The 26,398-nt window shown below is 35.9% G+C and overlaps 1 protein-coding gene across 1 annotated transcript in view; it reads left to right on the top strand.

Annotated features, from left to right (window-relative positions):
- KCNH8 (potassium voltage-gated channel subfamily H member 8) overlaps window positions 1–26,398 on the top strand; it is a 318,346-nt gene that overhangs the window by 217,269 nt on the left and 74,679 nt on the right. Inside the window, exon 8 of the mRNA XM_019726038.2 lies at window positions 18,344–18,541. Within this exon, the coding sequence (XP_019581597.2) occupies window positions 18,344–18,541 (198 nt within the window). The remainder of the gene's footprint in view (window positions 1–18,343; window positions 18,542–26,398) is intronic.

Raw genomic sequence — 26,398 nt, 5'->3', positions numbered from 1 at the left:
ATATATATATATATATATATATATATATATATATATATTTCCAGGTGTTTATATCAAAAAGGCTTGCATATTAGCCAAGTTCATAATTTTGCCAGAATTACACTATCAATTTCTGCCCAAAATAACATAACCTAAATTCCAGTGTGATTTTGTTGTATGTTGTGTTTAAAATATAAGAGTGGCTGTAATTTAACTCATAAAAAACCAGTTGAAAAAGGGTTAATTATTTAAGACCTTATTCGCTCTTGGAATGCCTTTATGGGGGGAAATCATTTAAACTTAAGATTTTAAATCATCAATTCTTCAAACAGAATTGTTCTGTCAACAGGAAAATAGGTTATGCTGCTGTCTTAAGACGACATCATCTAATGTGCTTAATATACAATTATTCTTTCTAGTTACTATATTAATCACAGTAATTCTTTTAAAATAGGTGACAGTTTAATGAACTGCAGATTATTTTCCTAAGAGACTATCGACAAAAAGAAAAATAGAACAAAAAAAGAGCTGAGCCTTTGAGATTGTTGCATTTAAACCCTACTAGGTTTCCAGTATTTACTATAAAATACATATTTATTGAGATCCCAAGAAGGACAATGGTATGAGCTGCGAGCAATACAAAGAATTATAAATTAGAGCCTTCCTTCTAGAAGTATACTCTGTTGTTAGAAAGTCAAGATGTGGACACAAAAATACGCAATTATTTTTTCTAAATATTCGTTTGGTATAAGTTGGTACAGGCACAAACTTCCTTAATAGTTTAGAAAGAAGTAAAAGTGATTCCAACCGAATCTCTGTGAAGATAGCATTTGAACTGGGCTTCAAAAAATGAGAACTATTTTGGAGGCGGATTCACGAGAGAACATTTAGATGAGAAGCACTGTGTGAATAAATGCATGAAGTAGGAAATCTCACAGTGTACTTGAGTGAGTGGATGAGAAGAATTTGTTTAGAGTAGAAAATTCTTCAACAGCTAGAGTCACAAAATAAAAATCTCAGAGGAGAAAGGGGCCAAGCAAACGTGTGAAGCAGGCCAACTATTAAACTAAAGGTTAATAAAACTAAGTTCTGAAAAAAGTGGAGAGTGCAATTCATATCAGGAAATCAACCCCGACCAAACTCTGTCACCAATATAGATGAAATGAGAATACATCTGATTTTTCTATAGAACTTGGGAATCAGGATTTTTTGGTAAATCAAGATTTCTTTGGGAAATATTCTGATATTTAAAGATTGGCAAATAATTCAGAAATTGAAAAGCATAGTATAAAAACCAAACAAAGTATCTGTGGGCCTCATTAAGCCCACAAACCACCGATTTACCATCCCAGACACAGAGTGATAAAAAGGAGGATAAAACCAAAATAATTGGCTGGAGCCATGGCTCAGATGCGCAGACATAATCCCCAAGACAACCAGAGAACGTGTGACCTGATTAATATAGTATTATAATATTATAGTAATTTTATTATAAATTCAAAAAGGAGAAATACAGAAAACACTTCTCTTAGTGATATTCACCAAACTATTTAGTCCAGCTGTGCATTCTCATGAAAAGGTATACCCATGCTATTTGTAGGAAATTGGTCTCATACTCTGTAGATTTGCACTAATGAAAAGTTTTCCTCTGTTTATTATCCCAATTGTGTGAATATTTTCATAACGGAGTACTGAATTTATAAAGAATTTCCACTAGAATACTTTCCCCATTGAGATTTTTAACAAGCATGAACGAATTCATAGATTATAATAGGAAATACAAGATAATTAAACATTTTATCTAAACTAATTAGACATCTGGCATAAAAATTTCAATACTTCTTCATTCCTTTTATATCATGTGTGGATGTGTGGGTGTTTGTTTTATATTTAGGGTTTCTCCAACTAGCTACAAACAGAAAAAGTAATTAAAATGGGTTTCATAGTCTAAGACTTAGTGGAAGCTACTGCCAAAATCTCCTTGCTGGCATGTCCTTTACTTGGACATAACAGTCTCTTGGTTTTTGTTTTCATTGAGATTAGTCAGGAAAGACAAAGACAAAACCCAGTTTTTAATTCCTCAGAGCCCAGAACCCCATTCAAGATAAAGATGATTTATGAAGGCCCTCTTTTTAAAACCAGTGGATTTGTATCCTAGCAGATTTTTCTGTGCCCCTGTCCTCTACACGAAAATGAAATAGACTGGCAGAAATTGGATACCAGACGACTCATTCTATTGGAATCTTAAAGACAAATAAAAGTTAATGTACCTCTACCTTTATGTAGCTTTTGAAATCGATATCCATTTTCTCTTATGAAGATACTGAAAATTAACCTTTGGCTTGACAGCTTCCTGTGACTGTATTAATATATTTGGTCTCATAGGATAAGATGCTATAGGACAATTTTCAAAAACATGAGTTCTAGGTTCAGACTTCAAAGTCTGGCTCCTTTATTTACTACCCCTATCAGTTTAAGTGTGTTACTTACCTGTCTAAGCCACTCTCTCCTCATCTGTAAAATAGAGAGAGGATTAGCTATTTCATCAGGTAATTATGAGAATTAAATGATATAAATGCTCAGTACATGTCAACTGCTACTGCTGCCACTGCTACTGTTTTAGCTATCATTATAGTTATTGCCAATATGCAGTATTCTATTAAAATCATCATTATAGCAAAGGATTTTGTTCCCAAGAGTCTGTATGTACTTTATTTACAGTATTGATGCCAATGCCCAAACTGCCTACAGTCTTTACTGAAAACCTGGGGCTGATGGTCAGGGATTACAGGCTTATTTTTAGCAATCTTTCTGGGCTGAAATGGAATTCTATCAAGGTTGGCTTTTTTTAATGTGACGCTCAGAAGGAAGGCAGTGTTTCTAATTTTATCATCTTCTCATAAAATCATGTTTTAGTGCTAGCTAATTCCATTAATTTTTAAAATGCACTGGCTTAAGTTTATAGGGTACAAAGCGTTCTGTGGCTGAAATGGAATATATTCCATTTATATTTATATATTCCATATATTTTGGAATATGCTGTGACTCTGACTGACCCACTCAGGAATAACCTATGAAATGATTTTAAAGAGAGTTGATTAGCACATGATTTATATTATGAGCATGTCACAAATGAGGATATACGATTCTAGTCTTCATAACAGTGCTTTGTATGTTTCATACATATGAAACAAAATGTTCATAGCAATGTAAATATGTTTTCCAAAATCCAAACAAAATAATACTGTGGCGTAATAGGATTCTAAAGAGTTGGGTTTTTTAAATGAATAATCCTGTATTATTTTGTTGACAATTGAGCACATGTAAGTTGGTGATTTCTCTGTCGACCACATGCTTGGTTAATGGTGTAAGCAAGTCATGGTATGGGAATCATTACTTACAAATGCCAAGGCCATATTGAGTGTGGATAGGGGAGGGGAGAGAGAAGCAGCAATTCATTGCCACTGCCAAGTTACAGAATTTGGCATTCTTTTAAATTAGTGAATCAAACACTTTTTATTCTTTAGAAGAGAAAGATTCTATCTTTGAGTAGTTAGCTTCATGGATTATTTTAGTAAAATTTTCTATTTTGTGAGTCAAAAATTACATTCAGAGTTATCAATCTATTTTTAAAAATTTTTATTTGACCATATACTGAATTTGTTTTGATGAGTAGATGTTTTGATCCTACCATTTTGAACCTCACATTTTAATTAACCCTGGGTATATGGTGTCCTCACTATCTTGACCCCTAAGGACATTTTCATTGTATGTTTAGTTATGCAGACATCCTCCTTAGAAAGACAGCAAAATTTCTAAGTTCTCGTCTAGAGAGTGCTTGCTTGAACTTCATTATACTAATTTAATTTTTAGAACAAATACCTATGTAGTAGGGTTAAACAATTCTTTTCCATTTCCTTTTTAAATTTTTATTAGAATTATTTTTATCAAGACAAGTTCTTTTCTACATAACTGTTGCACCAAAGATGTAATTCATCAAACACTTTTTTTAAAATCCCACATCGGATAGGATGAGCTTTCTTTTGTGACAACATTTCTACCAAGTTCAATTTTCTCAGTTAAAGGTTTAGAGAATTAATTGTTTAAAGATTTTATTCTTCCATCACTTTTGGCCAGTAACAAATTTTACTTTGTGCAATTTGAGATATTGTGAGTTTTATTTTTTATTGACTATTCTTGTGTCTAATTTCCCTCCAATCAACGTTTCCTGTTTTCATTGTTCCTAAAGAATGTTTATTTTCAATCAGGTTGTTTTGTTTTGAAAACTAAATAATTTTAACATGCTCTGTTTTAAACATTATCAACAGTATTTGTCTCATTTCTACTAATCATGTTTATTAATTGGACAAAATAATTAAAACACATTTCTTTGAACAAAGACCAAAGAACATTAGATAAAACAAATGATGGTGTCTAGATGGAGATAGGGGTCAAATGGCATTGTAATCAAAACAGTGGGTCAAAATGTCCTTCAAATTTTTACATACCTCAGTGTTCTAAAATTTATAGGATTTTGCTGTCATAGTGATACTTTTGAGGTATACGATATATTTCATACTCTGCCTACATTAATGGATCACTTTATTCTGAAACCCAAATTTCCCCACTGACATATGTCATTTTTAGTTATATACCTGATATATGATGAAGACTAGTTGTCAACTCATCTTCTAATTTAGAAAGCTAATTTATTTTTGAATAACATAGTTATTAGTGGAAAAGTGATAAAAGATTACAGAAAAGGTGAAAAGGAACGAGCATTTAAAGCAGTAATCCTACCCTAGACGCCATAAAGAGGAATTTGTAGTTCCATTTTTTTAGTTGAAGAAATTGGAACTCAGAGGGCTAGCTTACCTGAAGTCAAATAGTTAAGTAGTGATGGGACTGCAGTCTGAGACATTCTGCAAACTCAAAGCCTGTTTTACATACTTGGCAAGGATATCTGAACTATGGTCTTTTTGATTTAGAAAGATATGCTTTACTACTTAACAAATATGTACTGAATGTGTATGCAGTACCATACCCTGAGCTAGGCTTGGGCATCAAGTGTGTAAGAGAGACCATAATCTCTACTCTCATGAAGCCTCCAGCCTGCTGGGAGCTACAGGCAGATAATCAGATGAGATTAAAGGATGGTAAGCCCTCCAGTGGGGGGATAAAACAGTAGAGTGCTAAGGGATTGATCAGTTTAAGCAAAGGAAATGAAAAATTGAATACATAGATTACTGAAAAGTGAGAAGGGATAAAAATACCCTCTAAATGAAATTGCTGCAGGTGAGAGAACTTTGCAAGAATCCAAAGATTCTTAAAAATATTTATAAGTGTTGCATCATAGTGATAATCATTCATAAAGATTACAAATGTTTATCTAAACACCAGCACAAGCGTTGAATACCAGCAACCTGAAATCTTCAGTCTGAAGACTCAAAGTATCTCTCATGCTTCTCCATTAATTGGGCTTTGCAGTCTGATTGAATGACCCTAAGAGGAATCCCAGGAGTTTCTCAAGCCTCAGTACCTGTTGCCTTATTGTTTATTTAAAAATTACTTCTAGAATTTTAAAATGCCCATCACTTTTTGCATTATGAGTTATTCTCAAAATGAGGTTGAAGGAAATCCCCTGACTCTAGGAAGAATTATACTAAATCCACTGCCATTTTATTTGTGCTTTTTTTATTACACACACACACACACACACACACACACACACACACACACACAGAGGAAGAGAAAAGTTTGACAATTTTTCTTATTAATTTATTCTCAGGTTCTTGCCAGAAGTTAGCCATTGTATCAAATATCAGTCCTTGAGGTAGCATTTTACACCCAACTTATGGTTGTTGATTTTTGAATCCTTGGAAGCAAAGGAAAACATTTTTAAGTTTGAAAACTTGTAGGTTAAAGATACTTTACATATGACTTCCTGTCCCATGCCCTTCACTTCAGCTGAATTTCATGAAGTCCTTTTCTCGATACATGCTTTATATGTTCCTGGCCTAGTACTTTTATTCCTCTGCTTTCAGCTTCCCAAAATGTATTTTTCTGCCATCTCTGCTATTCCAAATCCTGCTCATTCTGCACAGTGCAATTTGAATACTCCTTTCTTCCTTTCAATGCTTTCTGACTGCTCCAGAAAGGAACACTTAGTTTGGTCAACCTTGTGCTGTATTCAAGTTTCCCCAATAGACTTCAAGGTAATGAAGACCAGTCTCCCTTATCTTTATATCCCACACAGCATCTCAAACACTATGCATGGTTATACTATTGGACAGGTGGAAGTAATGAAGATAATAGCTCAAGATTTCTTAGCTCAAGAAATCTTTTCTTCAGGGGTGGTAGAAGGTAAAGCAAAGGGAACTGATCTAATTGTACACTTGACTGGAAACTGGATATGAGAATAGAGCATTCAGGAAACAAGTCTTGTCAGTAAGGAACAATTGCTGACAAAAAAAAAACAATGACTGTTCAATTCTGAGTCAGAACATCAAAGACAGACTTTGACAAGGATGTTCAGAAAGGGGAAATCAGGCATAGGAAGTGGTATCATATGACCTTGAAAAAGATAATCTCATAGAATGCATGGAGTGGGAGCTGAGGCATTAACGACTGTATTTATAAATATTGGAAATTCTGTCATATCATGGAAGGAGAGAGTAGAAATAGGTCAAAAGGGTAGAGAACCAGGGAAAGCAGATTGGGCTCAACACCAGACTCAGAGAGAGAGCCAGGGCTGTGACAAGAGGCAAATCATGTGTTCCTGAACCCTCAGCAGTTGGAACTGGGAACCAAACCCTGCCCTCCACCAAGGCCTAGGCTCACCAGGGTCCAGGGGGCTTAGATTCTTCCTGAGAGACTCTGCCACTACCCCCTCCACCCTGCCTGATCTTGCTATTGCTGTTTTCAGCCATTTATTCCCAAGATGCTCTAGTGTTCTTGGACTTCCCTGTTCCCATTATTGTGTGCCTCTTGACCCCTCTAGGTGCCCAACATTGGACAGCTTTCTCCCTGAATGAAAAATTGCCCCCATGAAATTTGAAACATATTTCCCAGAATTTGGACTGAAGGGTTTTCAGAGGATGCATTCTGATAAAAGCATAAACAAAATCTTTTTCCCAACTGTTGGGGCAAGAGTTAGGCAAATGTGTAAATAAACTATATACATTGATTGCAAAGTGAGTTAAACCAGCTTTTGTGTGCCAGGCTGGAGACTAAACCATTTTTGCCCTTTCCATTGTTTCGAACCCATTAAAAGGGCATTATGGTTGTCTAATAATGGATTTGTGAGCAGGGAGTTGGTGTCTGTAGGTGAAATTAAAAGTCAAATGTCAATAAATGGAATGGTTAAAGCATGATTCAAAGTGCTTAGTTTATCAATATTTTTAATAAGGTCCAAGAAATTACATGGAAAAGTGGGTTCTTGTAAGAAAAACAAAAGTGTGTGGTCTTTAATTTCTCCACAGCGTAGGCCTGACCTATATAAAATCTCTTGTAAAGTCCACAAGATGGTAACCAAAGAATGCTATTTTTGGAAAGTGAAGTGTTGGGAAGTTTCTGAGAGTTTAGTCTGTGGTTCCAAAAAGCTCTTATATTACCCAAATCTTTGCACACACAGACCATTAACACATCGATTCCCACAAATACCATTAGGATAATAGCTAGGGCTTCTGGTGGGAGTGGTGGCGTGGTGGTGAAGAACATCACAAAAGTTTCCATGCTCAAAATAAAAATAACGCCAGGTCACCAGACCATATGCCCTAGATGATGGGGACTGTAAGCAAAGACAATATGAGAAATTTCTATTTGCAGGCGGAAGGGAAGAGTAATTACAGAGACAAATCCATGGGGCAGCCATTTCTGTGAAAGAAATGAAGTCAATCAGGAGGGACTTAACATCAAAACACTGACTGACAAGGAGGCTGAGAGGGTAGCACAGCATATTAAACAGTGTAGACTTTCAACTCAGACAAACTCAGATTCAAAAGCTGGTCCTTAACAGGTGTCTACTCTTGGTCATGTTTTGCTTTAAACTTTCTAAATATTAATATTTTAATATCAACACTTTAGATGATAATACTTAGCTCTTAGAGTTATAAGAAATTAAGATACACAATACGTATAGGATTAAATTAAACAATACATAAAGTATTCAGCACATTGGGTGATCAGTGTATGGTCTCTAACCACAAATGCACAAATGAGAATATTACAACACACATTCTTACCATAGAGTCAACTAATGGCAAAGCAAACTGATGACAGAAAATATTCTGAGCTTATATCCTACCCATTTCATGTCTTTAGTACCTCATAATGGAACGTGGCATTTGTAAGTAGGAATGATGCAAGATCTTTGATTTCCAAAAATGATGCGATTATGTATATTATTTCTACTGTGTTCATTATTCTATTGATGGAAATGAGATTTGGGTTAACATTTTATACAGAATTTCACTAATGAAGGATTTTAAAAATACACAATTATTTCCAGTAAAACAAAAGACTTCCTTCCTTTCAAACAGCAGCAGCAATAATAATAATAGCTTTTTAATCTAGTATTTGCTATATTTAATACTGCATTCTGCTAATGCACTTTATGTGAATTGTGTCACTTAACCTCACAACAGCCTATGAGGTAAGTTACTGTAATATTCTCCACTTTAGAAAGGAAGAGACTATGGCAGAAAGAGGATAAGTAACTTAACTAACATTACACTATTAAGTAGCACTTCCGTATGTTCTATGGCTTGCCTTCTGGGTTATCAAGGTTTACTGTACTACCTGGGCTGACACACTTCTCTCTGCGATCCTGTTTCTCTTGTGCATTCTTCGTTTCTTGTTCTATTTGTTGTCTCTCTAATCTCTATCTACTTCTCATTTCAAAAAATCTCCATGCCACTCTTTAGGGGGGTTCAATGACACAACACCACTGCCCTTTGTTTACTTTTAAGTCCAATCACTCAGCCACCCACTGGCTAAAAACTTATTTTGGAATGTTCATGCAAACTCCCACTACTTATTGTTTTTCATGCCCTATCAAGCCATCAAACAAAGTTAGTTATATGTTTTTAAATACATTTGTAGACATATGAGTCAGAATCAGCTCTTCTCAAGGAGAGCAAAGGCTTATACCTCAAAGCTGGTGTTTCAGTTTGAGACTTGGTCATTTCCTAGAAACTTGAAGAAAAAGCCTTTACAGTAGTTTCAATACCAAGTAAAGGTAAATAAATTCCAGAGTACTCTTTAATGGAGTATTTGAATACAACATTCCAGCATATTATGAGGACTAATTTATTTTTAGAGTTACTTTTATAACTGAGATGTTAGAAAATGTATCCCCTTTAACGTATTTGGAAGAAATGTAATTAGAACTTTATTTTGAAGTGCTGCAAACCAGAGAAACTTGAGATTCCTTTTTATGGTTGTCACAGCCCTATCCTTTTCACTTAAATGACTGCCAGGCAAGTACTAAAAACAGCTGAGACATGGTCTGCAAACCTGGGACATGTCAATTCATTTTTCTTACCTAGGTTTGCACCACCCTCCAACCTTTGTGAGAACAAAAGGGAACAAGAAGGAAATTAAGAGTAGATAATGAAAATAAACTGTAGCATACAAATAAAATACAATTATTTGACTGGAACCAATAATTTTTATCCCAAGTTATCTTCCAGAAACACATTTTTGCTCTAATGTAGATACAAGCAATGAGTGCTTTGGATTAGAAATTTCTTCCTCAGTGACAAGTTGTCTTTGTAAACGATACTCTGAGCTCATGCATGAATGTGTATCCCACAAACTCACTAAGCCATGAGAAACACCAGAGCAAAAACTCAGGAAAAAAAAGGCCATGTTGAGGCACAGATCTGAAAACACTGTGAACTATATGAAGGTTCAATGCAAATACATAGTTCATAGTTTATGTTTTGACAACTTAGCCATGACTAATCTTTGTTAGAATTTCCTCTATTTTTAGCTAAGATTTGAGAGGTATTTGGAAGTGCCCTGGTTGTCTGGAAACAGATGGCCTGTTCTGCCTTTTCTTAGGATCAATCAGAACATTCTACAGTAGCTGCTCAACTGTGGGTTTGGATTGTTTCACATTTCTTATCCTTCCTAGTATTTTTGTTTTGATTTTTTTTTTTTTTTGGTGCACGTGACGATGACCTATTTGGACAGTTATAATAGTGTATACACTATTAATCATTGCTTAAGTGAAGTGCTATACCTTTGTAATCAATATTCAGGAAGTTTCTATTATACAAACTTGAAAATTAAATAGAGTTTAGAGAACTGCCAAACTTTGGACTGGTTTTAGCACAAGTGGTACTTTTTTTTTCTTGACAGTACTAATAGCATATAATATTTCTTGTTTTGAAAAATTCTTCAGCAGTGGAAAAAGAGCAGAAGTGATACGTACATCCAAATGTGAAAACCTTTCATCCTTATCCCATTAATGTTTGCTGATGGATCACTCAAATAATTAAAAACAAGTAAAAGATAAATTCACAAAATCATGGGTTATTTTGTGAATAAGCCATGCTTTTTGCTTTTAAAAAGCCACCCATTTCTGAAGAAACATTATAGAATCTTATTTCATAAAAATCTAAGATTTCAGAAAGAAACTAGAGATTACTCAGTCCAATCATTTCATTTTCAATTTTGAAAAATGTAATATCAGAAAGACTAATTGGTGTATAAAGGATCATGTATCTACTTAATTAGTGGCAAGACCAAGATTAGAACCCCCATTTCCCGACTGAAAGTCCACTTTCTACTATTTTATGATTAATTCTTTTTGCTTCAGGCTTTTACCTCAAAATGTAAGAAATGCCCATCAGTAGATGACTGGATTAAGAAACTGTGGTATATTTATACAATGGAGTATTACGCAGCCATAAAGAAGAAAGAAATCTTACCATTTGCAACAACATGGATGGACCTAGAGAACATTATGTTAAGTGAAATAAGTCAGAAAGAGAAAGACAAATACCATATGATCTCACTTATATGCGGAATCTAAAGAAAAGAATAAGTGAATGAACTAATCAGAGACAGTTTTGGAAACATGGAGGAAAAACAGAGGGTTGCTAGAGGGGCGGGGGGGTGGGGATAAGGGGAAGGTGAGAGGTTTTGGGAACGTACAGAGGGATAGTGGATGGGGGGAGGGGGGTTCACACAGTGTGAGGGATATAAATGATAAACGTCTAAGTTTTGCTTTGTCTTGTGCACCTGAAACTAATTAAAAAAAAAAAAAAGTGTAAGTTATGACTCTAGGTTATAGCATTTCAGAAGTGTAAGAAACCTCTTAGTTTATCACAATCAAAGTGTGAGATTAGTGGGAACTATAAGTAATGAAGTCCCTGATTGGGACCTCAAATTTACTACCGTGTTTCCCCGAAAATAAGACCTAGCTGGACAATCAGCTGTAATGCGTCTTTTAGAGCAAAAATTAGTATAAGATCCGGACTTATTTTACTATAATATAAGGCCGGGTCTTGAATAGAATAGAATAGCATAGAATAGCATAGAATAGCATAGAATAGCATAGAATAGCATAGAATAGCATAGAATAGAATACTGGGTCTTATATAATATGAGACCAGGTCTTATATTAACTTTTGCTCCAAAAGACGCATTAGAGCTGATGGTCCAGCTAAGTCTTATTTTCAGGAAAACACAGTAATGCCTTTTCCTTAGTAGGATCAACAAATCAGTATCAAATACCACTACCGCCCTGTGCTCTTCTGGTCTTATCCTTGGTCACATCCTGTAAAAATGGGGATGAGGTAGAAGATTGAGAGTAAGTTCTGGAATCTAAGTTTCTGAACTTCTCCTTAACTCTATTTCGTAGATTAAAATACAGCAAGTCCATTGTTTAGTTAGTAGTGTTTCAATGTTAATTTCAGTGTCAACAAAGATATTAAGATATTAAAATTAGGAGGTAGCTGGGTGAAGCATATACAGGGATTCTTTGCACTCTTTGCAACTTCTGTATTAATCTAAAATTATCCCAAAATAAAGTGTGTTTTTTTAAACCAAAATCAATACAAAACAAAAATTATAGTGGCAGGCACTAGGTGAACCTTAAGGTATGGAGATAAGTATGTTTCTTATCAGTGCTGTGGAGTTTAAATATTTTAAGACAATGGAAATGAAATCTCAAGCTTTTCTTTGATACTGTGTTCAGGGTTAACAACTCTTTTTGAGGGTAACAGTAAATACAATATCTCACACATGCTTTAGGCTTTAATTGCCACACCATCACCACCCCCTGCCATGCACGTAAACACATGCACACACTCAGACTTCTGACACTTATCTGATATCTCTCAATCAGTTCTGCCACTGAGCAGTTCATGCTTCAGCTCCTTGCTACGAAGGCTGAGGGTACCAGAGAATTTCTGACATCGTGCCCATAGCAATCTTTATCTCCCACTGCTTGGCCTCTTCCAGCCAGCCACCTCCTGCCTTATGACTCACAAGAATCACAGAGCTTTCCCATATCTCACCCTAATGAAGGCCAAGAGGATTAAGTAGGTCTTCAGAATTATGGAAGGAGAGAAAACAAATGTTAATTGTAGAATTTCCTATGCTTGGCATTTATATTAGAAACCTCTTAATCACTGTTGAAGTAATATTCACATTCTAAATACCACGTTTTCCCATGTCTACGTGGATTATGTTTGGATAATTCTTCTATTTTCTCCGATATGATTTGTGATTCCCCCACTCTAAGCAAAAGTGGGCACTGGAAAAGTAAACTTATTGAATAATGGTTTCAACAAGCACAATTACAATGGTAATTTTAAAAGATTACCTCTTTGTAAGCAGTGCAGTATAAGATTATAGATGTTTAATTTAGAAAGTTATGGATCTGCCTCTCAGTTCTAATACTTCCTAATAGACTAGTAGAAGTGAGAAAATCACTCAACTTCTCTGTTGGGACTCCATTACTTAACAAAAAAAAACAAAAAAAAACAAAAAACAGTTATTGTAAGAATTGCATGAAAATAACGTTATATGAAAGCCTAGGAAAATACTTGGTGTTTCCTAAGTTTGGGCTGCTATTGCAAATGTTACTGGTGCTCTAACATGTTCCCTCAATTTGCGTGATTCCCATCCTTAAGACGTGCATTTATGACTGAGGCATTGTCCCAAACTGTGGCAGGCTTCTCTGCTGGCAGGAATGGCACTGGTGGGAAATTAATGCTCCCTAGGAGTGGTAGTCAATCATAGATGACAGATAGTTGTTGCACGTATTCCCCTGCTCTAACAGGGGTGTGTGTTCTCCACTGGTTCCCGAGGTTCCCAATGGTAGTAAGCTCAAATTGCTATAGTGGTAACTTGCTGGATTAGGAATATTTCATTGGTTCCTTCCTCTTCCATGTCCCTGTCTCCACTGTCTCCTAAAGATATTTACTAGAACCAATACTTAAATAAATTACATACACTGAAAGCCTTGTCTCAGGGTCTGTTTCTGGGGAGCCTTAACGAAGACTGCTTCTTTCTCCACTATGTGTGTATACCGTAATAAAAAGACGGCACCTCGCTTGTATAGGCGTGCAGATATACTGCACCACCCGTCCTCCTGGGTCTATAAATCTAGCATGTGAAGTATTATGATATAGTGGTCAAGAACTTGGGCTCTAACAGCACACAGTTCTAGGTTAAAATCCTGACACTTTCATTTTGAACAAGTTATTTAATCTCTCTGAGCCTTAGTTTTCTCATCTTTAAAATGCAGATGATAATTTCTAAATTGTTGTAATGATCAATGAAATAGTGAATTAAAATATGGGTGATAATTGTAGCTGTTCCGTAGAGTTAGTGCAGATAAATGAGATGGAAGGTGTGCCGCCCTAGCAGAACGTCAGGAACACAGGAAGCACGCAGTAAAACGTTAAGCTGTGTGCAACCCAATCACAAGAGAAGCCTACCGTAGGCTCCATTCTTGCTTCTAGCCAGACCCTATTACAACATGGTTCATTCATACTGAATTAAACACGATTTTGAATTACAGGTGTGATTACGCATGTGCTAATCCTCCCTCTTTTTTCTATTCATACAACCACAGCTTTATATACACATATAAATCTGACTTAATAAGCTTACATTCTACTGTATGATTTCTCATACTACTGTAGTATGTTATACAATCAAAGAGATTCACCATGGACTTTGCTTAAATAACTTGTTTCTTTCATTAAACCTAAAATATCTGTTAGTCTACCAAATGCTAATAAAAACAAATGTATCTGTTGTATAAAGCAGGTCACATCTGTAGAAACTGTGCACACACACTTATGCACAGTAAAAGAAAATGTTTTATTATAGGAAATCTAACGAGTAAAATAATAAGAAGCTCCTGTTCAGAGTTCAAACTATGTAATTAAGCAAAATACTGAGCCCCAGATAAGTGTGCAATGGATTGAATTATCATGCTAAATTATAGGCTCTTCTGGGCATGGTCATTAAGAGTCATTCTATCTTTGAAATTGATATTTATTTCACAAATCTACTCTATTTTATTCATCTAATCTATTTTAGTAATGACAGGATTATTTTACATCTTGTTTTTATCAGATGGCAGTATATTCAGTATATTTAGATTCTACTTTATGTTGTGTATGCTTTCTTTTTCATAATGTTTTTTAGAAAAAAATTGAGCAGATGCAGACAGACTGTTCTAGGACATCCCTTCCTTTAGAGATGAGTTCCTCCGGCATGAAAAAGACTGGCTTCCAAATTGGTTAAATTGCTTCTTTTGTACAGCACAGTGACATGTTGTCTTGTTATAGTGGAGCATGTGCTTTCATTTTGGACGAGCTGTTCAGTGAAAAAGTTTTATTTAGTCCACAAGCCAATCCCCAGATTTGTGGGTGTTACCTCCTTTCCACATAACCAGGTTTTCCATCATCATTATTGCTTCTGCTCCATCAGCTTTAACAGAGTTTAGTAGCAACCGTTCTTAAAAACTAGATGTTTCTAAAAATAGAACAGTTGGCTAGACAGAAAAGAGATAACAAAAGTGGGTCTGCTGTTCGTCTGTGTTTGCTCCCTGAATCACTTCTGAGACAGTTTCACACAAAATGGAAATGAACAGACTTTGAGTGAGGATATAATCTAATACTGTCTCATCTGTATGTCCTAACACATACTTTTATCCTATGTTATTAAGGAAATCAAGTTATATGAAAACTTATTTGGTTCAGAAAATTCTTAAATGTTCCACTTTTGTTCCAGTTGAGTTTAACCAAATGTACTGGTTGGGTTTCTTTTCTTTTCTTTTCTTCTTCTTCTTTTTTTTTTTTTTTTAATATCAAAACTTTGGGTTCCATAAGTAAGAATGCTTCAATTCAAGATCAATAGATAGGTCCAGTTGTTAATTCGTGGTCTAATTGTACAGCCAATTCAGGTGAAAGGAAGCTGTGGCTTTATCATGTTTTTCTTTTCCCTCTATGCATCAACTAAAACAAAAGTAGGTCGTGAAATATTTATTCTCTGGGCAAAATGACACTTGTCAGCTGCTCAGACTTCCCAATAATTAGCAGAAGTGACCAATGTGAAACAAAGGGCCAAGGCCCCTTAATCACTTCTTTGTTGAGCTGACATATGACATCCCTTTCAAAGCACAACTTAGAAGACACATGAGAAACAGCCGACCAGCTGTTAGGAATCCCATGGTTGTTCATACTCGACAATGCTTAGGTCAAATGCCTGTAAGAGTGCTAGTCTGCAGAAATCTCCATCCTGAGCATAACAATATGTTTAGTTATCTCTGCTTCTTGATTTTACCTGTCTTGACTCTTTTCCTACAGTGCGTATAAATACACCAGTTATATTTTTAACATGCACCTTTGATTTGCTTTTGTGATATCTCTTTAATCTTGGATAAGTTGTATTTATTTCTAAATCTTTTTCCATCCAGGATTAAACTATGTTACCAAATCATGCTTTAATCACTTCCTCCATCCCCTCACTTAAATTTCTGGGGGCAGAGCTTCCTACTCTGGGTCTTTGGACCAGGCATTCATGGAAAGGGCTGCAGGAGACTATGAACCACCTGAAAATATATACAGAATCGTGCCTGTGTTTCCACATGTGATTTGTTCTGAGAAAAGTATGTTTTTTTTCTTCAGATTCACAAATGGGTGTATAATTCCCCAAATTTTAAGAACTACTGTCACTTGGATTTTCTCCCTCTCATTTCTGTTACTTAGGAAATGCTAAATTGTATCACATGCCACCCATAGATACTACCAAATACATTTAATCACTATCTCCTTTTTCCATTATAATTCACTGCTGTTCTCATATTTTCTCTTACCTTTCTGAATTTTGTGCTTTCTCTATTCCAATTTAAGTAACAGAAGAAAGAGAGAGAAAAGAGATATTATGCACTAAACCTCAGTAACAGTGGTTGACATTTTCTTCATGTGGCATCTCATTTAATCCCATCGCCACCTTACAAATTAAACAGTTACCCTGTTTCTACAAATGAGAAAAATGAAGCCAAAAGAAGTTAGACGTCCCTACAGCCTATAAGTGGGAGAGCCCAGATTTAAATCTGTGTGAGAATAGAGAGCTTATTCCTTCACGAAACATTTACAGGCAGCATAAATGGTCATAGCTAGTAGCATAGCATCAGCTTTCATAACATTGTAACTTACGTTTCATAATTATTCTCTATCATCCAAAAATAGTCATTATACTTTGCACGTGAATCTAGTAGAAATTTACAAATGCACATGTGTTGCTATATGGCATCAATGTTCTATTATCTCATACGATCATGGGGGGCAGCAACCATTTATACATTCATTAATTCATTCACCTGTTAAAATAACATTTATTAAACACTGCTATTGTCAGGTACTTTGCTAAGTTCTGGAACAGTGGCTCTAAAGTCTATCTTCATGTTAGATTCTTATGGGAAACTTTGAAAAAAAACACATAGCTGGGCTTGGCACCAGAAAGTTTGATTCCGTTCATGGAGGTGGCACTTGAGCAGTGAATTTTTAAAAAGCTTTTCTAGCTGCAACCAGCATTGAAAACCATTGTTCTAGAGCAGTGGGTTTTCCTCATGTGGTCTCCTAGATGTGCAGCATCAGCATCACGTGGGAAACGATTCCAAAGGCACAGTCTCAGCCCTTCTTCCCGCCTCCCTGTGCACTGGACCAGGAACTCCAGGGATAGGACCTGGCCTGCTCTGTTTAGCAAGCCCGCTAGACATCTCAGAGGCAAGCTAAATGAAAGGCTGAGAAACACTTCTCTAGGGACACAGAAAGAGTAAGGCACAATACTTGCCACTAAGCCTTTCTCCTCAGTCTTGAGGAAGTCCCACTGGTTCCAAATTTGCATTTTAATTACCTAGCACAGTTCTGTAATCTATAACTTTAGTTAGTAATGACAGCATTATTACTACTTAAGAAGTGTAATGACTTTTCATCTCTTCTTGGGCAGCTATTAAACTAAGTTTTTATAAGAAATTAGTGGTCAGTGAATAACACGTCTGAACGAGTCTTATGAACCCCATAGGTTAAGCTGAACTGTCAGTGTTTTGTAAACACACACACAGAGAGAGGAAGGGTGAGAGTATTTTGAAATATAAAATCTTAAAAGGCGATCTTAAAATCTTAAAATCCAATAAAGGATTTTAAAGTGGTATTTGTGTTATGTTTCCATTCTATTATTATTATTATACTTACTATTTTCCATCTTTATTAATACAACTGTTTTACAGATTTATGACAATATAATTGATGTGCAATAAACTGCACACATTTAAATCATTTAATTTGACAAGTTTTGACACATAGTATATACATCAGTGTCATAAAATTGTTGGGGGGGAGGCATCCATTTCCATTACAGGTACCTCTTAGATGTGCAATTTTCCCTCTCCACCCCCAAATGTCAGAAAGAGGTTGCAGAGAAGTCTTCCTTTGGGAGGTAACATGAGCTAAGACTTGTAAGACAACCAGAAATCAGCCCAAGTGAACAGAATGAGGAAAGGTTGTACGGGATAGAAATAAAGCCCGCCTCACCTGTCTGAAGCCTAGGTTCTTATGGTTATTGATATTTATCATTACGTAGGGTTTAAAAATATGTACTTGATCCCTTTTGTTTCCTAAAATTCCAATTAAGAAATGAGCTTTACCACTAGTGAAATATACAACACAGTTCCTAAGAGTAGCAATGCTAATTTCAGTTTCTTTCTACTTCCTTCTTTCTTCTGAGCAAATATGTACATGCCTTAAATGTTCATTTATCATTACCCCCACGTGCTAATACTGGGAGTATACTTTTGGGGCTTAAATTCTCCTTCTTTCTTCCATTGCAGGTTGGCTCCATGAGTTGGGAAAGAGGCTGGAGTCTCCATACTATGGCAACAATACCTTGGGGGGCCCGTCCATCCGAAGTGCCTATATTGCAGCGCTGTACTTCACCCTCAGCAGCCTCACCAGCGTGGGGTTCGGGAATGTCTCTGCTAATACAGACGCAGAAAAGATCTTCTCCATCTGCACTATGCTGATTGGTGGTAAGGGAAATTCTCCTTGTACACCAACAGAAGGAACAAGTGTCTGCCAAACTGTTGCTCTGTCCTAAAGCACAATAGAGATATAGTGGTTTCCACTGGAGGAGTCGAAAAGCACTATTTAGGAGCTCAGTGACAAAGACTGTAATGTACATGTAGATTAGCAATGCATGTTTGTGAGGTCAAAGGATTCCATTTTCAGGACAGGTGAAGAAGTAACCATTTACCTGACGGTTGATTTTGAAAGGGCAGGCACTTTGTTTTCTCAACAGGCTGTCTGCCCCTAATGTTAGTGAATTACAAGAGTCTGAATTGTGGGTATATGTTTGAAACTACATTTTCTAGTCCCAAACAGGTCAGTCTTGTCAAATTTTATGAATATTAATATAGTAAGGATATTTGAGCGATCACTTAGTTAAAAATAAAAACAAAAATGAAAAGCACTAATACAATATTAATAAACAGTTAACATTTATGAATTGTTTTTATGCTCCATTGTGCTAAATGCTTCAATATCAATACTCTAAGTAATTCTTAGGGCAAATCTAATGGTTCAGCACTATTATTATGCCATTTATCAAATGGACAAGTTATTATACCATTGCCTCTGAGCTCCAAAAGTACCTTCTGTATTCTGCTATGTATGCTGGGGTTTGGACTCTGCAAACATTCTTCTTTGCCCCTGGCTTCGGTTAATTCTGCCAAAGGGGTGTCAGAGGGAGATTGAAAAGCAAGAGGAAGGGAGAAGGAACTGCCTGATTCTGATGCGTCATGTATCTTCAGTGGCAGGACACCTCAAACAGCAGGAAATGCTTCCAGCCTTCAACCTCTTCAGGCACTCCCGGTGTCACTGGGCCTTCTCAGACATCCCTGCAAGCCCCCACTTCCAAGGTCAGAGCCCAGAGCCAGTGGCTCCTCTCAGCTTTTTCTCTGGGCTTCTGTCTTCTGATAACCCCACCTCTTCCCTTTGTTTACCCAGCTCCAAGCATGGAAGCTCCTTGCTGCATTTATTATAGCCCTGTTACCTCTATACTCTCTTTTTGCTCATTCAGCCCTCTAATACCAGGGAAACCAACTCTCTATAGTCAATTCCACCTGTTGAAATATTTAGTGTAATTCTCTTTTCTGAAACCCCTAACTGATACAGGATTGGTACTATAATATAATACTATTATCCACATTTTTTAGATGACATCTAAAGCTTGGAGAAATAAAGTAACTTTCCCAAAGCTTTATACGCTGTAAGTAAAAAAGGCAAGGTATGAACATGTATAAATATTTACTTCTATCTTTAAATACATAAATGGAAACTTACTGAAATATGAGACTGCGGTCATGGAGTAGTACGAAGGTCATGGATGTCTGCCTGAATCAAGTAAGCATCCTTCTTAGACCAGAGTTGTATTAGTATTTGCCACTGCACACTATTCCCCCCAAAGCCTGTTACCATATGGTATTCTTTTAATGGCTTTAATCCCAAATACTGCTTAGAGTTTTGAACTTTGTAATAGGGGTTGGTTCCTACCAGGTGCCTCGCACAAGAGATGTGAAATGAGGATGTGGGGCTTTAAGCAATGAGTCATCCAGGCTATAGTGAAAAGCATAAAGCTGAACCTTCCCTCAAGGAGCTTGTGATCCAGTTTGGAAGACAGAGGCTGAAATGTGTGAAAAGAGTTTTAACAAGACCAGGCAGTAAATGCTAAGTGCCAAATCAGCGAGGAAATTCAGAAGCAGTGAGGAAGGAGGGCTAAGGACTGGGGGAATTTCTTGGAAAGGCAGTGCTTGTGGCAGAGTTGCTGAAGTAGCATGCTGGGACTGCAGCCATTGTAACAGGCTCTTTGCTGATGTAGAGCAGTAACAGCCTCGGGAGTAGAGAACAGGAACTCTCATTTTCTAAAGCACTGCAATGTGCCAGACCCTGGGGTGGCTGTTTTATATCCAGTATTATGACTTATATAATTGTCGCTCTCTTTGATGGCCTAGAGAAATGACAAGCATTTTTCAAATAAACACAGTCTCTACTTATTTAATATTTGCCCATGTGTCTTCTACTCCTAATGCAAATCTTGGGAAATGCTCAAGGCTTAACCTACTAATTTGACATTAGAAGAATCTGTTAGATAATTGAGCTTATTCTCTAACGATCCACCTACTATACTGTGAGTGGTCTTGAATCAGAAATTGTTAAGGGATAAATTATTCCCTGCTGTTCACTGTAAGTAGAAGCTATGCTGGTCACGAGGCCAAAAGATACGGGGAATAATTAGATAATGTCACTTTGTCACTTATTAAATGTATATTGAGCAAATTATCCTGGTACAAAACCAGTGCTCATTTGAAGTAGCAGTGAAGCATTTAAGTGACTTGAGCAGCACTTAGGAAACTGTTGGTTCTGAATGCCAAATGGCATCTAAGAAACTTGAATTTATTAATTAAAGCTTCCCAAATTTGTGTTTGTGGGAAGTAACTCTGTATTATTGTGGCAATTGCCTAGGGTAGGAGAAATGATACCTTCACTTTATATTTACTAATTAACTAATTACTTGCTTAACTTTGAGAACGAGTCATAGGAGCTCACAGTATTAAATACTTTGTTCATTTAATTGTCAAACACTATGCGATAGAGGTTATTAACACACCAATTTAGATATAAGGCAGCAGAGGTGTAGTGAGTTTAAATGCCAGGATTCAGTAAAAACTAGTAAACTTATTGAAAAATATCCATTTCATTCTATACTGTAAATGTATTTTATTCACTTAATTTCTATAAATATGCACAAATAGTTTTGTTTTTTTTAATTAAGCGTTTATACCATGGACTGAAATCTCATTAGGAATTCCCACACAAGGCTGATAGAATTGCTAATGACAGGGATGCAATATTTACTACCATGTTTCCCCGAAAATAGGACTGGGTCTTACATTAAGTTTTGCTCCAAAAGACGCATTAGGGCTTATGTTCAGGGGATGTCATCCTGAAAAATCATGCTAGGGCTTCTATTCCGGTTAGGTCTTATTTTCGGGGAAACATGGTACAAAACAGTAGCAATATTAAATATTGCAGGTGATGGCCAAAACCCCAGGTTTAACTGCCTGGGGCAGAGGCACTGATAGGCTGTGTGAGGAGGAAGAAGCAAGGGGAAACTTCCATATAAACATTATAAAGTGTGCAAACCACTGATTTATAGGAAGAATATTTTAAATTATCGAACAGAGATTAAGCAAAAATAACGAGAAAAAAAATCCATTCGTAGACAAATCTATGTGACTTTGAGAACACCCAAAACAAAGAAGTAATCCTAAAAGTGCACACAGCTATTAGAATTAACAAGTGTATTTAGTGAGGCTGATGGATAGAAGGTCAATATGTAAAACTCAGTTGTATTTCTAGATGCTAGTAGTAACAAACAATTAGAAAATAAAATATTAAGAAATATTATAAAAACATAAAATATGTAGAAGCAAATATTTTTAAATGTGTAATACTAATACATAGAAAAACTACAAAACACTAGTGAGAAAATTTATAAATGGTTTAAGATAATGGGAGGATATGCAATGTTGATGGTTTTAAGACTCGATATTATAAAGATACCAGTTGTATCTGAATTAATCTAAAGAGTCAATGCAGTGCCAATAAAAATCCCAGTAGATGGGTGTTTGTGTGTGTGTACGTGTGTGCGTGCACGTGTGTGTGTTTGCACAGGCTGTTCCTAAAAATTAGAAATGCAGAGCCAAAACTAGTCAAAGCAATCATAAAGAAGAACAAAATTGGAAGATTTGTGTCACAGATATCAAGATGTATTATAAAGTTACAGTAATTAACAAAGTAAGGTGTTGTCTCAAACATAGACAAATAGGGCAAAGGCAAGATAGTGTAGAAACAGCCCACACACATATGATCACTTTATTTATGACATAGGTGAAACTGTAGTGTAAACGGGAAATGATGATACTCTCAATAAATGTTACTGGGTCAAATGCACATTAGATTCTTAAAACTGTACATTAAAATGAGTTCCAGATGGATTTTGATCTAAATGTGAAAGAGAAAACAATAAAGCTTCTAAAAGGTAACATAAGAGAATATTTTTAATGACCTTGGATTTGAAAACGTTTTCTTAAACATGATACAGAAAGCCCTGATCATGAAAGAAAGATTGATAAATTGAACTTCTGTTTATCAAGACATTATTAAGAGTGTTAAGAGACAAGCCATTGGGTAGGAGAAGAGATTTGCAAACATCTGACAAAGGACTCTTATTTCTTATCTATTATGCGGGCTGGGGGTAGGGGGTGCCAAAAAAATGTATACAAGTGGACACTTTGGTCAACGTTGTTCAGGCAGTAGTTTGCCATAATCAGAAGTGTCTGGACGCTGATGGCAACCACTTTGAGCACCTCGTATAATTGCAGAAGTCAAACGTGACTTGTATTCATCGTTTGTTATCAGTATATATTGAGTATTACAATTTTAATACAATTTTCCTTTCTTAAAATGTATACACATTTTTTGGCACCCTGTGTATATAAAGAACTTTTACAAATCAATAAAAAAAGATCAGACAACCCCAAAATGCATAAAAACTTTTTTAAAAAGAACTTTAAACATAGACTTCCATACCCAAATAGACAGTAACCATATAAAAAGATGCTTTACAATATTCATAAGGCACATGCAAATTAAGATCAAAATTAGATAGCATTTACATTCACCAGAATGGTCTACTTGAAAACACTGACACCCCTAAGTGTTTGAGAGGATATGGAACATCTTGACTTCTCCTATACTGCCGATGGGAGTATCAATAGCATAACTGTTTTGTCAGTATCTACCAAATCTGAACATACCTGTACTCTGACTCAACAATTCCACTTCTGAGTGTATATCCAAAGGAAATGCGTACACAAATACATCAAAAGACATATACATAGATGCCCATAGAAGCATTATTGTACGAATCTCAAACTGGAAATGCCCATTAATAGGAGAACAAATAAGTAAACTGTGGAATAATTACTCAATAGAGTCCTATACAGTAATGAGAATAAATGAACTATTATGTCTGCAACCACATGGATGAATCTTACAAACTCAATGCTGAACAGAGAAGCCAGACATAAAAAAAGTATATTGTATGATTTGCTTTAGAGAAAGTTCAAAAGGAGACAAAGTTTATTAGTTGCAATATAATTCATAACTGTGGTTACCTTTCATGAGGATGCTGGTTAGTGGACGTGAAGGGGACACAAGGGAGGTGGGAGGTGGGAGGGTGATTCCATAGGTCTGTTTACTTTGAGAAATCTCAGTGAGCTATACTTTTAGTATTTTTCCAATTTTATCAATGTGTATCCTTGATATTAATTATACCTTGTAAATTTATAACAGATGGGCTAAGAATATAACTATCAAGTGCTAAAGGAGAAGGGGGGTAGCAGTAAACTGAATTTTTACCCTTCCTGTCAGGTTGTTTTTAGATGTTGTCCAAACATGACAAGTCAAGCAATAGAAGTAAAACCATATCATCTAAAATATTGGTTATAATCATAATAAGACCTAAAATACATAATTTTAAATGATTGCTTTGGGGGTGGGAAGAGGATGAAGGGATGGGTTTGAGGCTGAACTGTCCATCATACATTTTCTAAGCTACAAAATAAAGAGGCAACCAACCAAATGGGAGAAGATTTTTGCAAATAACGCCTCCGATAAGGGGCTAATATCCAAAATATATAAGGAACTCATACAACTCAACAACAAAAAATAAGCAATCCAATTAAAAAATGGGTGGAGGACCTGAACAGACATTTCTCCAAAGAGGACATACAGATGGCCAATAGACATATGAAAAGATACTCAAATTCACTAATAATTAGGGAAATGAAAATCAAATTCACAATGACATATCACCTCATACCTGTTAGAATGGCTATCATCAACAAGACAAATAGTAACAAGTGTAGCGAGGCTGTGGAGAAAAAGAACCCTCATACACTGTTGGTGGGAATGTAGACTGGTACAGCCACTATGGAAGGCAATGTGGAGGTTCCTCAAATAATTAAGAATAGAACTACCATATGACCCAGCAATCCCTCTCCTGGATATCTACCCAAAAAATCTGAAAACATTTACTGTAAGGATATATGTGCTCCAATGTTCATTGCACCGTTATTTACGGTGGCCAAGACATGGAAGCAATCAAAGTGTCCTTCAATAGATGATTGGATAAAGAAGATGTGGTGTATATACACATTGGAATACTATTCCGCCATAAGAAACGATGAAATAGTGCCATTTGAGACAACATGGATAGATCTTGAGATTATTATGCTAAGCGAAATAAATCAGACAGAAAAAGCCGATTTCACTGATATGTGGTATATAAAACTGAAAACAACAAAGGAACAAGACAAACAAAGAAATAAAAACTGATAGACATAGACAATTGTGTAGTGGTTAACAGAGAGTAAGGGGGGAGGGAGGTAGTAAATGAGGGTAAATGGGATCATATTTGTGGTGATGAAAGGAGAACTGACTCTGGGTGGTGAATACACAATGTGATATACAGACAATGTATTACAGAATTGTGCATTTGAAACCCATGTAACTTTACTAACCATTGTCACCCCAATAAACTTTAATTAAAATAAAGAGAAATGTCAGCCTTTAATGAAAAAAAAATTTTCTAAACTATTGCTTATGATTATAAAACTTCTTAAAGAAATTATCAAATTACTGGAAGTTCATTTCCAGTTCATAAATATTTATGGCATACTTAAATTATGTTAGGCACTGGGATAGATGCTGGGACAACAAAGATGCCTAAGACTTGATACTTCCCTTCTAGAAGTTCACAGTTTAGTAATGGAAATAGATACTTAGGCAGACAATGTTCTTTTTCCCTTTTAATTTTTCCTTTTATAATGCACACTTTCTAAAGACCTGAAAATACACACAAAAAATAAAATTATGTATAATCCCACCACTGAAAGACAGTCTTTTTATTCATATATACAGCTATTTTCTGAAGTATTTATATCAACTACACGTCATTTTTGCCATAAAACAAAATATATTGAGAACATTTTCCCAAGTCTTTAAAAGTTCTTCTATCATACTTAGTGATAACTGCCTAATAGTCACCTAATCAATTAGCCCCAATTGATGGGACCATCACCTCAGCCTCCGAGGTTAGATAAAGCTCCCTAGTAAAGAGGACTCATCACTGAGGACAAGTCCAGTTTAAATGAGGCATTGTTGCCATGAAAAAGGTAGAGTGAAACTGTTAACAGTCAAGGTTTTCCTTAGATCCTCTCATCCTATATACACTGTCTTGACATAATTTTATTGGACCCATATGGGCTATGATGTTCACAAATTCAGGCTGTTTTTAAGATATCTTTACACTGCCATTTGAATTCATCATTTAGCAAATTGTTCTCACTCTCTGTTTTCTCTGCCATCTGCCATCCGTAACCCAGTATACTTGTAGAAAGGAGTGGAAAATTCCAGGGCAATGAGTAGGTGGGAGAAAAAAAGGAGGGCAGCTAAGATTACGCACAACCTGAGCTCTGGTCTCCTTTTATAACAGAAGAAAAGAGCATGTAGACTCTGTAGAGTCCCTATGTAGACTCTGAAGACACTGCAAAGTATTTAGCTAAAGAAATCAGCAACAAGGGCCATACATAGTTTGCCAACTCCTGATCTAACCTATAGTACATGTAGTATGTTTTAATCATGTCCTTTATAACTGTCCTCTTACCCCAATCCAATTCAGGTTTCTGCACTGCGTTTAATTGTCATGTCTCTTTAGTTTCTTTAATCTGGAAAATCAGGTCCTTAGAGATTCCTTGACTTCC

Source organism: Rhinolophus sinicus, linkage group LG10, assembly GCF_036562045.2.
Source record: "Rhinolophus sinicus isolate RSC01 linkage group LG10, ASM3656204v1, whole genome shotgun sequence".
Taxonomy (NCBI): domain Eukaryota; kingdom Metazoa; phylum Chordata; class Mammalia; order Chiroptera; family Rhinolophidae; genus Rhinolophus; species Rhinolophus sinicus.
The sequence above is the reverse complement of the archived record's forward strand: the minus strand, read 5'-3'. Positions and strand labels throughout refer to the sequence as shown.